The sequence below is a fragment of the Vidua chalybeata genome, chromosome 2 (genome assembly GCF_026979565.1).
Source record: "Vidua chalybeata isolate OUT-0048 chromosome 2, bVidCha1 merged haplotype, whole genome shotgun sequence".
NCBI classification, from domain to species: Eukaryota; Metazoa; Chordata; class Aves; order Passeriformes; family Viduidae; genus Vidua; species Vidua chalybeata.
The window spans coordinates 73,179,754-73,195,677 of record NC_071531.1 but is presented as its reverse complement, the minus strand read 5'-3'; the positions used below and the strand labels follow the sequence as shown (position 1 = coordinate 73,195,677).

At 49.0% G+C, this 15,924-nt stretch overlaps 1 protein-coding gene across 6 annotated transcripts in view; it reads left to right on the top strand.

Moving 5' to 3' along the window:
* Positions 1-12,641, top strand: part of ZYX (zyxin) — a 29,135-nt gene extending 16,494 nt beyond the window's left edge. For 3 of the 6 annotated variants that reach the window (XM_053934912.1, XM_053934911.1, XM_053934908.1), the window contains exons 2-10: positions 3,666-3,926; positions 7,577-7,776; positions 8,759-8,851; positions 9,149-9,655; positions 9,968-10,109; positions 10,194-10,363; positions 10,519-10,697; positions 10,958-11,078; positions 11,470-12,641. In XM_053934912.1, coding sequence (XP_053790887.1) covers positions 3,677-3,926; positions 7,577-7,776; positions 8,759-8,851; positions 9,149-9,655; positions 9,968-10,109; positions 10,194-10,363; positions 10,519-10,697; positions 10,958-11,078; positions 11,470-11,580 — 1,773 coding nt within the window. In that variant the 5' untranslated portion in view covers positions 3,666-3,676 and the 3' untranslated portion in view covers positions 11,581-12,641. Of the gene's footprint in view, positions 1-198; positions 389-3,142; positions 3,219-3,665; positions 3,927-7,576; positions 7,777-8,758; positions 8,852-9,148; positions 9,656-9,967; positions 10,110-10,193; positions 10,364-10,518; positions 10,698-10,957; positions 11,079-11,469 lie in introns of those variants that run through there. The other 3 variants (XM_053934907.1, XM_053934910.1, XM_053934909.1) reach the window with 3 other exon arrangements.
* Positions 12,642-15,924: the final 3,283 nt, after the last annotated feature.

The following is a 15,924-nucleotide window of genomic DNA, read 5'->3' as shown; positions in this document are numbered from 1 at the left end:
CGTGCGGGGGGCAGGCAGCGAGCCGGGCCCAGGGTGGGCGCCGGGGAAAACCCCGCCAGACGCGTCTCGTTGGCGACGGCCGCGGGCAGAGCGCTCGCCCCCTCCCCGCCGGCAGAGCCCGGGGCCGGTGCCCCGGCAAGCCCCAGCCCCCGTTACCTCATTGCCACATTCCCCAGCGAGTGAGCTCAGCTGTGCCGCGGCCTCGCGCCTTTTATGGTCAAACAACTTTGCCTGGGCGAGGCTTTTTTCGCGAGTTGGGAGGAAGCGCCGGGGCTCGGCAGCTCCTCCGCCTCTCGCTGCTGCTGCTGCCGGCGGGCGGGCCGGGGCAGCCGAGCAGCCCGGCCCCGACAGCCCCAGTGCCGGGGTGGCACTTCCCGCTCCCCCAGAGGTGAGTCTCTTCGCTCGGCTTGGCAACAAAGCCTTTGTCCTTCGCCCCGGGGGTGGCGCGGAGGGGTGCGGGTTTCCTGCCGCTCCCTCCCGCACGGCTCTGCGCCTCGGACACAGCCCTTCGCTCCTGGTACTGGCTCGGGGGGGAGGTGGTGCTTGGCCCTCCACAAAAAAAGCAGGTTTGTGTGTGTCTGTGTGTGTGTGGTGAGTTTTCCTCCCTGCCGGTGGAATGGAGGCGAGTCGGCGTTCCCGCACAGCCCCAGCAGCGGGGGGATAGGGAGGGGGTGCTGCCGGGCTCTGCTCGGGACAGGATCTCTTTTGTGTGAGCTTGGATGACCGAGACACCTCGCGAGCCTTTTTCCAGATGTGCTCGAGAGAAGAATCTGGGGCCCTTTGTGCATGAAATTTGCCTAATTTATGACTTTCTGGCTCCCTGGGAGTGCCCTGAGAAAACGCTTGCAAAGCCGTAGAACTTTCTAACGTTTTAAATATGTTTGCATAGTTTTTGGAGTTTCCCCCGGGTTTTTTTCCCTCCCTTGCATAGGGAGGAGGCGAGCTCAGTATCTGGGAGAGAAATTAGTAGCTCCGAATAACCCCCTCCCCCAGCCCGGTTGCTCTAAGGCTTTACCTTGCAGCTTGCATAGCTGATAGACTTTGCTCTCTTTGAAGCTTTGCAACTTTGGGGCAGGCTAGGAGAACTTTCTGGATGAAAAGCAGCATAACTCCTGAATCCGTTTAATCTGTTCTTAATATTCTTGTTTGTGGATCTTGTTTGTTTGGATTTTTCCTTTGGTGGGTGTGGGGTTTTTTTTGTTTTGTTTGTTTTTTTTTGTTTTTGTTTTGGGTTTTTTTTTTTTTGTTCTCCTCTAACTCCCCTCAGCTGGGGGGAAGTTGGACGATGGGGAAGTACAGATGCGATGTGTGGAGCTATAGGGGCTCCCAGCGTGGCTGCTGCCAAACTGCTTTTACCAACAGAAGTGAAAAATGTCACTTGGCTCTCTGCTTCTTTAGGTTCCTCCTGCTTTTGCAACCCCGGGAAAGGAGCAGAGCTGTTGACAGTGGTGTCATGGCATCAAAGAAGTGGAAGCTGTCTGGGTGTATAACAGGTGGCAGACCCACTGTGAGAATTGACCCTCTTGCTGAAGGAGGTGTCCCTTGGTTCTGTCCTCCTACTTTTTCCTGCTCTCAGAAAGAAATAGTGTATGAGGCAACTTAGGTATCCTGAATGTGGCCTTTGGGGGCATCTTTCTTCATAGCTCCACTTGAGTCATCCTAAATGCTGTTAGAGCAGGTAGAAAAATCTCACCCCTCAGGGTAAATGTGAGGATGAGAAAGATTTGAGATTACTTCTGTTGATGTGACACTCCCTCTCCCACAGCTCTCACAAACTGCACCACAGGACCTGTGTGAGCTGTGTGTTTCTGGTAAGGCTTAGATGGCACTGGCAACACTCCAGGGCTGGAGGGGGTGACTCTCTGCAAGGCCAAGCTTTCTCAGCCGGTTTGGTCTGTGTGTGGGTGGACTGATAACCAGAAGTGAGGATGAGCAGGGGCAGCTGCTGGGTGGAAACAGCCCCGAGCAGCAAGTGCCCTAAGTGCGACACAGACACGGCGTACTGGGAAATGGGCTGCTTTAGGTTAAGGGGGATAGCAGCTGCTGGTTGCAAAGCCAGTGGGTTTTTTTGTGAAGCAGCCGATGTCCCCAGACTGTGTGTTGACTAACCCCGTGATTAGAAGTGACATTGTCACTGTAGTGTTCTGCTCATAATCCTGTCAAATCTGGTAGAACTACTGCCAAGTGGTTCATTACATCCTAGTGAAATAATGGAGAAGGAGGCAAAAGTCTCTAAAGAAAGGCTGGAGGTGTTTTTTGACAGCTTCTGAAGCTTGGTGGGAACTGCAGAATGGAGGGAGTTGGTCAGTCCCTTCTGACTGGCAAGTCTGTTGACCCCTAAAAGTTTGGAGTGAGGTCAGACCTTGCTAATTACTCTTCTGCCTTGGCCCTTTCCCATTCTGAATCCAGGGGGAATGCTCAGCACAGCTTTTTGGCTTCTGCTTATTGTTGCAGCCTCATTCTCCTTTTGAAACTCCCCGAAGAGTTCTCCAAGTGTATGCATCTTATCAGCACTGCACAAAGGGAAGGAAAAGTTCAGCAGCGTGGACTTTGTGTTGCCACACGCTTGTGACCTAGGGAAGCTGGGACCGGTTGCTGCTATATCGTGCCACACTGCACTGAGCCGTGGGAGCGCTTAGAATGGGACGTGCAGGTCTTAGCAGCAGCCAGGGGTTAATGGGGGTGGGCGGGTGTTTGTGGCACCCGGGCTGTCTGTGGCAGCAGCTGTTGTTGTCCGTGGGAGAGGCCGGCAGCGCGGAGGGGCACCGATTCGGACATGCCAACGTGAAAAGCTGGCACGGAGCCCCTGTGCTGACGGCAGCCCTATTGTGCTGGGGTGTTAGGTGGGCTGTGGGCATGCCAGGCTTTACAACAAAGCGTCTGGCTCCATGGAGGCTTCTAGCACGGGTGAGCTTGCTGGCCTGGATCGCAGGACCGGGCAGTCCTGGGGATGCGCCTCTGCTCGGGACAGCCGCCGTTCCCAGCACAGCCGGCCCGGCCGGGCATCCTGCGTTTGCTGGGGCGGGCCCGGGGCTCAGCCCGGCGGCCGGGGCGCTGGGCGGGGGGCGGCGGCATCCGGGGAGCGCTTCCTGGCGGGGGCGGAGCGGGCGGCGGAGCCCGGCCGGGGCAGGCAGGAGACACGGGCTGGCATCGCCCAGCTCCGGGAGACCCTCTCCCGCCCGGCCGTGCGGGCTCCGGCAGTATGGAGGGGCCTGGAGGTAGGTAAAGGGTGGGAGTGCCGGGGGAGAGGGGGCATTGCTGGCACTCGAGAGGAACCGGCTGGCGTTATCGGGTAAAGGGGGAGAGGAAATGCTGATTCCACTTCTGGGGGCATCCTTTGGGGTGCGGGGTGACCGCTCCTTCTGGTCACCACAGGCGCAGGGCTCCAGTGCAGTGGAAATCTGGGTTTTCTCTTTGCAAGAACCTAATTGTGGTTAATGCCATCTTGAGTTGAAATGGTGAAGTGTGATGGCTCATTTGAGCTGTCTGCCGTTTATGTTCTTCCTTTTCCTCTGCTGGTCTTGTAAGTGCACTGGTCAGGCACCTCAGCCTCTGGCCTGGGTTAAATTCCTCTATCCCTTTGTTTAACATGTTCTTCTCCATTAATTTCCACTCTGGCCCAAGGATGACTTCATGTAGGTTTCCTCCTTCTTCTCTCCTGCTAGGTACTGAGAAGATGGCCTCCCCAGGTGCCCCAGGGACCCGCATGACATCCACAGTCAGCATCAACATTTCTACCCCTTCCTTCTACAACCCACAGAAGAAGTTTGCACCTGTGGTTGCCCCTAAACCCAAGGTGAACCCCTTCAAGGCTGGGGGTGCGTCAGAGTCGTCACTGCCTCCACCTCCTGGTCCAGGTGCCCAGCGTGCTCAGATAGGGAAGGTGGGGGAGATTCCATTACCACCCATGTCCCTGCTGGCAGAAGGTAGGTCAAAGCTGGCATGGCAGATGTGAATGTGCATTTCTGAATTCTCAGGGTGGGAGGTTTATAGGTGGGCTGAATATGAGAACAGGGCCATAACTGCTATAAGTGATGGATAGTCTTGCCATAGAGGATAGCAGGTTCCATAATGAGATAAATGGATTGGAAATAATCTCAAAGTACATATTGTCTCCATTAGGAAAGGAATGGGGAGGCTGTCCTGCACTGCCCTGAAGCTGGAGGAATGCAGTGGATTTTTCACAGTATTCCCTGGGTGCATAGTTGTGTAATTGCAGTCCATTTCTGGACAGCATGTCTGAGAGCAAGTATGTTGCAGAGAAGTTGACCCTGATAGTGATGAATCATGCTGTTCTCCTTCTTGTTGATTGGTCCCAGCTCAAGTTTGTTGTCTCTGACTGTCCTTCTTGCGGACTCTGCAATTGCTGCCTTTCATGCTGGAAAAGAGGAGGGAGAAATAATTGTATGAAAAAATAGTGGCAGCGATGATAAACAGGAAGTGAGACTTAGAGTTAAGTTTGTATGGCCTGTACAGTTTTGTACTTTTTCCTAGTGGTTTGGGTTGGGTTTTCCTGTGTAGAGGGACTTCTTGTTTCACTGTGGTTTTCTTACTTCTTTCTTTCTTTCTTTTTTTTTTTTTTTTTTTTTTTTTTTTTTTTTTTTTTTTTGTGTGGCCTTTTTTTGTTTCCTGCAGTGGTAGAGTGGGTTTTTTTTTGTTCCATGTTTTGTTGCTTGGTTGGTTTTGTTTCCTTTAAGATGCAGGTTACTGGTTGTGTGACTCTGTAGTTTGAACACTTTCTGGGGCCACCAGAAATTTCTGTAGGGACTCTTTGCTAATGCTTTATATTGCCTATTTCCCCAAGGCTCTGTCAAGTAAAGAGTGTGCCTCAGTCAGGACACACATGTTCAGAGAATGTGAGCTGCTGGTTTAAATGTCTTTCACTGTTTAGCAGAGACTTGCAACACTGATCTTTTCCAGGTTAGTGTGCCAAGTTGGTGGGCAGCTGACCTGATGGTAGCAAGACTGGTCCTTTGCTTAGAGGAGAAAAATGATTAAGCCATTTTTTTCCCATTTCTGAAGTCATAAGGACATGCTGGTGCTTCTGCCTCCTAAAATTGTACCAGCTAAGTCTAATGACCTATTTCTTGTATGTTGTTGGCTGGAATCTTGTGTCTGTGGAAACCAAGGTCCTGTCTTAGGACTTGTCATTTTCTGCTGTAGTTGTCTGGATTAGGGATGGTGCATGTCAGAAGGTCTCAAACGAACACAAATATTACCTGAAGTAGACAGATGGAATGTTAAAATTTATTTTTCAATATACAGTATAAGTGGAGCATTAGGTGTTGCTTGCTCTGTTTCTCCTATCGTTAAAGTGGGCATTATGGAGTAACTAGACAGAAAAACTAGCAGGAGAACCATTTGTCATAAGCTGCTGTGTCATCATTGGGTAAGGGCTGCCAGCAAGACAGCTGAAGTACAGATGAGCCACCAAAACTCAGTCATGAGAGAAATGTGTCTGATTTGATCCTCCTCTGGTGCATATCTTCAGTCCTTCTGTCCCTTTCTTATACACTCCCCAAACAAAATGTAGTATGATACAGAGCTGTAGCAGTTGACTCTTTGTCTTAAATGACAGGATGGCTAAGTTAGTATTGCTGTAGGAATGTTATATTTAGTATTGATTATTCTGTAAATCTGGTATAACAACTTTGTGGGGAACTTTCTTGTTCTGTGAATAATTCATAAAACAGGCTTTTAGTGCATCTGAAGCAATGTGACAACAGATCAGGGTTTTGTTTCTTATGGTTTCAATAAACCAAAAGTCAAGCATGTACAAGCTTGATCCCAAGCTGTAAATTCAAAGAAAAAAAAAATACATAGTATTGCTCCCTCCCCCCAGCAGAATTTCTGCAGCACAAGAAAGTTTGTTTGGAAGAGGTGTTGCATACCAGGGCAGTTTATGCATTCCACAGGCTAATATTTTTGTCTGTTGTTTTCTAAAAGGGCAATATCATCTCCCTTAGGTTACAGATGAGAAGTCCTTATAAAGCCTGTTGACAACAGCTGGATATAAAGATGAGACTATTTGATTACTGCTGTTAAAAGTTGCATTTGGAGTAGCTGCAGTGAAAAGTTTGGTCTTTCACCCTACTGCTCATTGGGGCTAGCTAGGAAGAGAGGTGGGTGTCTGGGAGAAGGCATGTGGAAGTTACACCTCCTCATCTTCGATGTTCTTTGCTGTGTGGTTGATATGAGGATGCTTTCTTCCCTACGTGATGAAGGGAAGAGGATTCACATTTATTTCTCCGTGTTGTAGTAGAAAATGGTCAGTTTTACTTGTTCTGCATCTTTGGCAAATACGAATAGGTGGAAGCAATGGGGTTTTCTAGAAAACTGAGGTGCTCTGGTGCCTTTCAGCCTGCTTAAAAGGGTTTTGGAAAATTTCTCATGTCATGATGTATATTGGATGTGAAGACATACTAGCCTCAAAAATCAAAGCTGGTTTTACCCCCAGAAAAACAAAAGTGTTTCAAAGATTCCTCATACACATAAGGGGTAATTGGTCCAGCTTGGTTTTTTTCCCCACTTGTTTCTTGTAGTGCTTACTATGCTGCTGTGAAATGCCAGCTTATTTTCATGTGAAAACACAAGCTCTCAAAGGTCCTGGGTTGTCCACTGGCATTCCATGTACGCTACCCTGTGTTCAGTAATCTGAGCCAGTTAGTGGCAAGAGCAGGGTATGCTGGGGACCAAGGAATGAGACAAGGAGTGGGAAGGAGCATAGCTAGGTATGTTTCCCAAATGTATAACTCTGACCGGTGGCTAATAGCAGCAGCTACTGAGGAAAGATTAAATGATTATGGAAAGCTTTGGACAAGGTGAAAAACAGCCTGTGGAGTTCAGTTGTCCTTGATGAGTGCTGAGGTCCTGTGAGTACAGGGAAACCAATGTGCCCAGAAGGCTGATGGAATCCTGAGCTTCATCAAAAGGAGACCAGCAGATGGGGGAGGGATTCTGCCTCTCTGCTCCACTCTTGTGAGACCCCACCTGGAATGCTGCATTTGGCTCTGGGGTCCTCAGTACAAGAAAGATGGGGACTGAATCCAGACGAGACCACGAAGATGATCCAAGGGTGGGAGCACCTCTTTTAGGAAGACAGGCTGAGAGAGCTGAGGTTTGTCAGCCTAGAGAAGAGAAAGCTCTGGGGAGAACTCATTGTGGCCTTCTACCATCTTCAGGGGATTATAAAAAAGAGGGAGATTGAGATTTTATGTGTACAGGTAGTAAAAGGATAAGGGTTTTAAACTGAAAGAGGACTGGTTTAGATTAAATGTCAGGAAGAAATTCTTTACTCAGAGGGTGGTGAGGCACTGGAGCAGGTTGCCCAGAGAGGTGGATGCCCCATTTCTGGAAGTGTTCAAGGTGACACTGGAAGGGGCCCTCAGCATCCTGATGTAGTGAGTGGCATCCTTGCCCATAGCAGTGAGGTTCAAACTAGTTATTCTTTAAGATCTCTTCCATCCCAAACCACTCTGTGATTCTATGATCCTGCTTGCTGCAATACCTTCAAGAACCCTCCTGGCTAGGAGTAAGAAATTATCTGAAGTCACTTTATTCTCATTCTTCCCCATAGACCTGCCACTGCCACCTCCTCCTCCACCTGGGGAGGATGCAAGCTTCTCCTCAAACTGTGCATTTCCACCACCCCCACCACCCTTTGAAGAACCTTTTCCACCAGCCCCAGATGAAGCTTTTCCTTCTCCTCCTTCTCCACCTCCTCCTCCTCCACCAATGTTCGACGAAGGACCTGTGAGCAAGGTTCCTGCCCCACAGGTGAGTGAGGTCCAAGGAAGTGTGGTTTGTGTGTGATGCTCTCTGAGTTGGGACAGCTTCTCACTACTGTCTGAACTCAGCAGTGGAAGCCCTGAGAACCTGGGAAAGCAGGATCAGCCAGTGGACCAGCGCAGATTAGGGTCAGCTGGCTGGGCTGCAGCTCTGTGGGGAAGGACCCAGGGTTCCTGGTGGACAGAGGGTTGAATGTGAGCCAGCAATGCGCCCTTGTGGCAATAAAGGCCAACCACATGCTGGGCTGCACCTGGGAGAGAAGGACAAGGACAGTGAATACTCCTCCCTTCTGTGCTAGTGGGGCTGCATCTTGGAGGACTGTATCCAGTTGGCTCTACAGTATAATAACCCCTCTGGAATACTGAATGAGATGCAATCCAGTGAAAGGTCACAGCAGCCTTTGGCGGTTGGAGCAGAAGAGGCTGCCAATGCTGGGATCTGACTGGAGTCTGCAATACCTAAAGGAGGGCTGGAGAGAAGACAGATTCTTCTTACTCAGGCACAACAAGAGACAGTGGACAGAAGTTGTGGCAAGGGAAATTCCTCTTGGACAGAAGAAAACCCTGTTCCACTCCAAGGGTGGCTCATTGCTGGCACGTGTGCCTAGAAAGACTGGGGAACCTGCATCATTGGGAATGTTGTGAAGTCATCTGCATGGGGCCTTGAGCAGCCTGGTGTTGCTTGGGAATTAGCCCTGCTGTGAGCAGAGTGCTGGACTACAGAATGACCCAGATGTCTTTTCCCACCTAAATCTGAGAGCTTCCTTGGGCTGTGCATTTTCCCACTGTTTGTAGACCTTGGAGACTGTGTCCTGTTCATCCTCACCAGCTTTTTATCCATTCAAAGCAGGGAGCAGATCTGTACAGTCCAAAGTAGCAAAATATGCTATTGTAAGGGAATGATACACCCATTTCTGTGGCTGGTCCTGTAACATGCTCTGCTCCCTTTTTCCTCATGGATGGCCGTGTAGGTACGTGGCATGATGAGCAGCGTTGATCTTGAGATTGACTCACTGTCTGTAATGTTGGATGACATGGAGAAGAATGACCCCTTCAAATCCCGGGTGAGCTGTCCAGAGTGTTGCAGGTGGAAGAAGAGGTGACTGGTTTGCTGAACAGAGGTAGTGAGAAAGGTGCTACTGAAGATTAAAATATGTGGATAAACCATAGCATGGAAGTGTTGGTCAAGGACTGGAAAACATGGCTCTTGCAACTTGTCAGTACTGCTAAATATGTCACAGTGTGGAAACCCCTTGCATTCTGGGTCTGGGATAGCTGCTGATTCACTGCTATAGGTGGCACGTTTTCTCTTCCACCTTGCTGATAACTGCCTGTTTTCTCTCTGCTGTTTCTCTTTACAGATAACTCCGGGATCCACAGGCTCTCTGGAGAAACCATTGGCCCCAAAAGCCCCTGTGGAAATACCATCTGCACCCAAAGATACTCCTCATTCCTTTCCTTCCAAGTTCACACCAAAGCCAAGTGGAAGCTCATCTTTCAAGCCCCCTGGGGTGGATTTGAACCCCACCCCAACCCCATGGGCAGCCCCACAGCAACGCAAGGAGCCTCAAGCACCAGTTCCTCCACCTCCCTCTCTCCCTTCTGCTCAGCCTACCCCTAAATTCACCCCATCTCCTGTTGCTAGCTCTCCTAAGTCTGTGTCCAAATCAGGTGACAGTGTTCCAGTGGCTCCCTCAAATTCTACAAGATACCCTACCTCCCTTCAGACTCAGTTCACAGCCCCTTCACCTTCAGGCCCCTCCTCTCGACCACAGCCCTCCAATTTCAGCTATGCCCAGCAGAGGGAAAGACCGCAAGTGCAGGAGAAGCCACGCCCAACAGAACAACCTGCTGCTGCAAGAGACGCGGTAAGGGAAAGAGCCCTGCGACTGGTGTCTTTGGACAGGCACACCAGGAGTGAAACTGGGAGGATGAGGGTGGATCTGCCCCAGGCTGTGGGAGGCTGTTAGCAATCGGAAAGGGAGATGTAACTATAGAGATTGTAGTGCAGAGGGGTAGGACTTCATGCAAAGGTTGAAAGAACCAAGCACAGTGGATGGCATATTGTTCCTAGAGATGAACAGAGAGGACCTGTAAAGGCTAGAGAAATAGATTAATTAGGGACAAGGTGGGGGGGGGGAAGTCTGTCTTTTCGGATTTAATGTTTCCTCTTCCTGCAGCATAGACCCACAGGTTCCAGTGCAGATCCACCTAGGGGGAATTCCTGTCTGACAATGAAGGAGGTAGAAGAGCTGGAGAAGTTGACCCAGAAACTAATGAAGGATATGGAGCATCCACCCCCAGCAGAGGCTGCAACTTCTGGTGTGTGCCTTCAATGGACAGCAGTAGGATTAAGGGTGTGATGGGTTTTCATCTCTCCTGATCCTTTTCCTCTTCCATTGACAGAGCTCTGTGGCTTCTGCCGGAAGCCTCTGTCACGAACCCAGCCAGCTGTGAGGGCCCTGGACCGCCTCTTCCACGTGGAATGCTTCACCTGCTTCAAATGTGAGAAGCAGCTGCAGGGGCAGCAGTTCTACAATGTGGATGAGAAGCCCTTTTGTGAGGACTGCTATGCTGTGAGTCACTGGGATGAAAGCTGCTGGAGAGAACTGAGCTTGCTGTGGTTGTTCTCTTGCTTTCCCTTCCTCCTTCCATCTTTGCTTTCTGTAGTGTAGCCTCACGGGAGTGGGAGATTGGATTCATGTGTCTTACTTGTTTTCTTTGGGCTCAGAGCACCTTGGAAAAGTGCAGTGTCTGCAAGCAGACCATCACAGACCGGATGCTGAAGGCCACTGGTAACTCATACCATCCCCAGTGCTTCACCTGCGTGATGTGCCATACCCCCCTGGAGGGGACCTCTTTTATTGTGGACCAGTCCAACCAGCCACACTGTGTGGATGACTACCACAGGTATGGAGAGAGCATGTGCATGTGGGGTATGAGAGAGGGCAGATTCCCTCACACCTGCTTCTTTCTGCTGTAGTATGGGGTTGGGTTGCCCATGTTGTCTGTCAGACATGAAGTTAAAAATGAGTCAGCTAAGTATGAAGATGTCTTTCCACCTAAACATTTATTATTCCTCTGCTGCTAATGCCATTGAACAGCACTGACAAGTCTGCTTTGAACGTCACCACGGTGGTCATGGTCTCCTCCATGGTTCTGTGTTGCAGGAAGTATGCTCCACGCTGCTCAGTCTGTAGTGAACCTATCATGCCAGAGCCTGGAAAGGATGAGACAGTGCGTGTTGTTGCATTGGAGAAAAATTTCCACATGAAATGTTACAAGTGTGAGGTAAGCCTGGTGGCCCCACTCCTCCCATGCCTCCTGTGCCATCACCAGCAGCTGGGCATCTTTGTTGTCTAGGCTGACCAAACACTGAAGTTGTTTTGAATGAATCTGGAGTGTTTTTGAAGCATAATCAGAAAAAGATTAGACATTCACCGGCACAAACACAGGGACTGTGCAGGGTTATTGCACTCTCTAACACCCCAATACATCAGCAGTATGTAGGAGGGGAACTTGCTGGTACTTCTCTCCCCTCAAAACAGCATCTCCCATTAGTACCACTAGGGACAGAGCAGTGGGCTGTGAGCGATTATCCTGACCCTGTGGGGCATTTCTTACGTCCTTGAATGCCTTCACCCTGTTCTTGGCCATCACTGAGCTCCCTCTTCCTGTTTAGGACTGTGGGAAGCCCTTGTCCATTGAAGCAGACGAGAATGGGTGCTTTCCTCTGGATGGGCACGTGCTGTGTATCAAGTGTCACACCGTCCGTGCAAAAACAGCGCGCTGAGGAGCTCAGAGGGGGCATTCCCTCAAGACCCCCTCACTCAGTACTCCTCCCCTCTGCAATTGTCCTACCCCTCTGCCTGACAAGGCAGACTGCTACCAATGGAGACTATGCCAGCACAGTTTTCCCTCATGTAGGATTCACTGTTCCTAGACTTCACTCTGCACACCCACCAAGAAAGGACCTCTTCTCCTGTCACAGCTTCCTGGCCACAGTATATTCCAGGTTGGGGGCTGTGATCAAGGTGAGTGCACAATCGCTGATCCCTCAAGACTCTGGAGGAGAAAGATCAGACCTCCACCACCGCCTGGTGGAAGAAGCAAGAAGGGCCTGGTGGCAGGTGCTGGGAAGGGCTGAGAGCATTCTTCAGTTCTGTGGAGCCAAGAACGATGATTTGACTTGAGAAGGTGGAAGCCTGCATCTCGGCCCACTTCTGTCTTCTATGTCTTGTGACACCTCATTATCAGATGTCTTCCTCTACCTGGGTTAGAGTGTGGAGGCATAAAGTAGTGGGACTCTGTTACTGTTGCTGGAAAAAGCTAACCTGCTATAGCTCTTCTGTCTCTAATGGATTTTACTGATTAACTGTCTTGTCGTTTTTTTTCCTTAGCCAGATTAAACTGGCAGTGTTTGAACTACTACTCTGTTTCTGAGTTTGGAAGCTTTTTTTAAAAAAAAAAATCTTCCCCTTCCCAAAATGAATTGTTTCCCAGTGTGGTTTCTGGACAGCCAGGCTGGGAACCAGAGTAGCAAAACAGTCCAAAGAATGCATGTTTACAAATAAAGACCGTCAGAAGGACGGGCAGCACATGGTGAGGAGGCGTCTCAGTGCATGGATGAGGATTCAGCAGACTGAGCAATGTCTCCTGTTCCAGTAGGGTTTCTTTCACTGCTGTCAGTGAAAGCCGCAGTGTAATTGCAATGTACTGTTTGGCTCTGAGCGTTACTGCACCGAGCCCCATTTCCTGGACTAGAAACTGTCTCAAACTGAACAAACCTTTTGAATAACAACACTGTCCAACCACTGTTTGCATTCAATAAAATGTGTGGGTTTTTTCCATTAACCTGTGTCTGCTGTGTTTGTTCAGCCACCCATGAGAGTTGCTGTCTTTGGCAGTAGAATTGCCTTAGTACAGATTTTCTATACGTTGCCAAATGTATGTAAGGCTATTCTACCCAGCCTCCAGAGATCAGGAGTCTGAACATGGCCTTTCTCTCTCTACCTCTTGGTCTCCTTTCCAGATTTCTGTTTTTCTGTGCCTGAAGAGTAGCTCTCATTTAAAACAGTGCAAGACTGCACTTCAGCAATATTGTAGTCTGCTTCACGTATCCCTCAGAGGTGGGTATTCCAGTGAGATGGAAATGGATTGTAATAAAAGTGCACATTTTGTTTGGTTTGCCCCTAACTATTGCTTCTCAGAAAGTGTTTGTGCTTGATATTCATGGTTCTAAGCATGGTATTGTGATGGTCACTGAAGGTGAAACGCCTCTTTGTTGTAAGCACCAATGTTTCTACACTTCAGAGACCTGAAACTTACTCTTGATCTCTTGCCAATTTAGGGAAAATCTTTAATGACTCCTTGCAAATTGATCTAGTGAATGTCTTGAGGTTTTTTACTGTTTTTTTCTTACTGTAGCTGTTGCTAGTTTGTAGGCATTGTTGTAAGAGGTTGTTTCTAGACCATATTATTAAAAGGTTGTGCCCACAAACACCAAGGAGTGCAGGGAAGAGCAATGCTGAGGCAGAGAAGCACTAATTCTGCTCCTCCCAGAACTATCACTGGACTGTAGCCTTGGTGTCTGGGTAGGAGAGCTATCCAGTGGAGTCAATGGGAAGGGATTACCTTGTGGGTTAAAGGGAGGTTTCCCCTCTGAGGGGTATGGGATGTGTAGGGGGGAGATCAAAGGCAGGAAACAGGAGTGATCAAGGATGGGAAGTGCCATGAGGAAAGACTGACAGGAAAAAGGCACAGAAGGAGGTGGCTGCACGTACACAGTATACTTGTCTGGCCATGCCCTGTGTGTCATCAGTGTGATCTGTCCTGTCTTCATAATAGCGCTTTTTTTTTGTTGTTCTCTGCATGGGATCTGTTCGGTGCAAGTGGATCTGAATGCCAGCAACTGGACAGATCTGAGTGCATGCATGTTATGTGGTTGTGTATGTCCTTGTGTTATCGCCAGCAAAATCAAGTCAGAGTAGCTGGTGAGTAAGGTGAGAGATTTGAGAGCCAGGACATGGCATGGCTGTGAGTCTGGCTAAATGCTATGAAGATGTGTGTGAGTGAGATGCTCGAGCTACTTGTGGGTCTGGAGACCAGCTGAAAGAGAAGAGTTTGCATCTGTGTGTGAAGACCCTGGGAGACCAGGGAATCCTGCATTCAGCTGCTGGGTAGAGCCCATGTCTAAGGCTAATTCCTGGAGGACTTCAGGGTGTGTGTGTGCATATCTGCATGCCCACCACTGCAGCAGGGCTTCAGGCCTTGAGGATTTGTGTATCCTGGTGCCAGCAACTGAGGAGAGCAGCTCAGGCTCCAGGGCTTGGAGCCGGCTGTAGGATGGCTGGTCTTCGGCACTAGAGGGATCCAGCGTGTACATGTATGTGTTTCCCTCTAACAGGTTCATCCTGATCAGCCAGAGCCGGGAAGAGGATTAGGCTGTTGGTGCTGTGCTTGCATGTCTGCTGTGCTCTCTGCCTCCGGCCAGTCATGTACAGTGTCAGCATTTATAGACATGCACACATTATAGACTTGGGGATTTTCTGTGCATGAGTGCCTATTGGGAATACATGCTCAGGCTTGCTACTGGCTGTACCCTGAGGATATGGAACTGAACAGCCTTTTCTCTACCAGGCCAGCTGATTCAGCAGCTCCTAACACTTGAAGTTGGAGGGGACTTCCCTGCTCAGAGCAGGGTCAACCACAGCAGGTTGCTTTTTAATACTTTACTTACAGACCTGGATAATCTGTTCCAGTGTTAAGAACTCTCACTAAGTTTTTTTCACCTTCAAACAGAATGTACTGCATTTTGGTATGTTCTCACTGTACTTCTTTCAGTGGATACCACTGGGGAATGTCTGGCTCCTTTTTTACTCCCATCAGATACTCATACACAATGATATAAGCCACCTAAACATTCTCCTCTCGAGGCTGAACAGCCTCCAGCTCTCTGAGCCTCTCCCTATATGTCAGATGCTCTAATCCCTTCAAAACCACAGTGGCCTTTCACTGGACTTGCTCCATTAAGTTTATATCCTTCTTTGTACTGGAGACCCCAAAATTGGACACAACACTTCAGGTGTTTGACCAATGCTTAAATAAAGAGGAATAATTGCCTCCTTCCAGTTACAGGTCAGGCATTTGCTGAAATGGAGCCCAGGTACTGTTGCCTTCTTTTGCTAAAGGACTTTCTGGTGCAACTTTCTGTTCACAATGACTTGCAAGTCCTTTCCTGCAAAGCTGCCTTCCAGTCCCCAGCTTGTACTGGCGCATGAGACTATTCCTCCCCAGTCATGAGGCTCTGCCTTTCCCTTGGTTCAACTTCCTGAATCTCCTCTCTTCTCATTGCTCCCCCCGGTTAAGGTCCCTCTGTGTGGCAGCACAAGTATCTGATGGATCAACCACTCCCACTTCCCTATCACCTGCAATGACAAGCCAGAGTTTACATGTGCATGACACAAGCTCTTAATCTTGTGTCAGCCTCATCAGGGCTTATCTGCTAGCTTGGGTATCTGCCAGGTAGCAACTTTACTGGTTACCTGTACTTCATGTTAAAGATATGTATTGCTAAGACTGATACACTAAAAACTCAGAGCTTTGCTTTTCAGCTTTCCTTCTTGCATCAGGTTGCAGTTCTTTGGATCTCTGCTTCTCAGCCCTCCTGTCATCCTTCCCAGAAAGCAGCAGTGTTAATTTATAGCCTTAAGAATTTAGAGCATGATACAGTTATGGAAACACTGTTATCTCTAGCAAGTCACACTGCTGAATGTGTAGCACTCACCTTCACCAACCTAGACTTGAAAAATAAATCTTGAGGTAGCTACTCTTCCCAATTGGGAAAAAGTCTTAGGAACATCAGTGAGAATTTTTCTTTCTCCTGGACAGTCTAGTCTGCAGGAGAAAGAAGTGCTACTCACATGTCTTTCATCAAACACAGCAGTAGTTGCTAATACTTATGATTTAGGAATAATCGCAGGATCTGTAAAACAATGGACTTGGATGTTAGATAGATATGCCTGTAAATGGGTTGAAAAAAAATCTGAAGTGATCAGCTGCAAAGGTATCCTTTAATCCTAATGCAATTGCACTTCCATGATACATCTGCAAGTTAAATGGACAAAGACCATTGGCT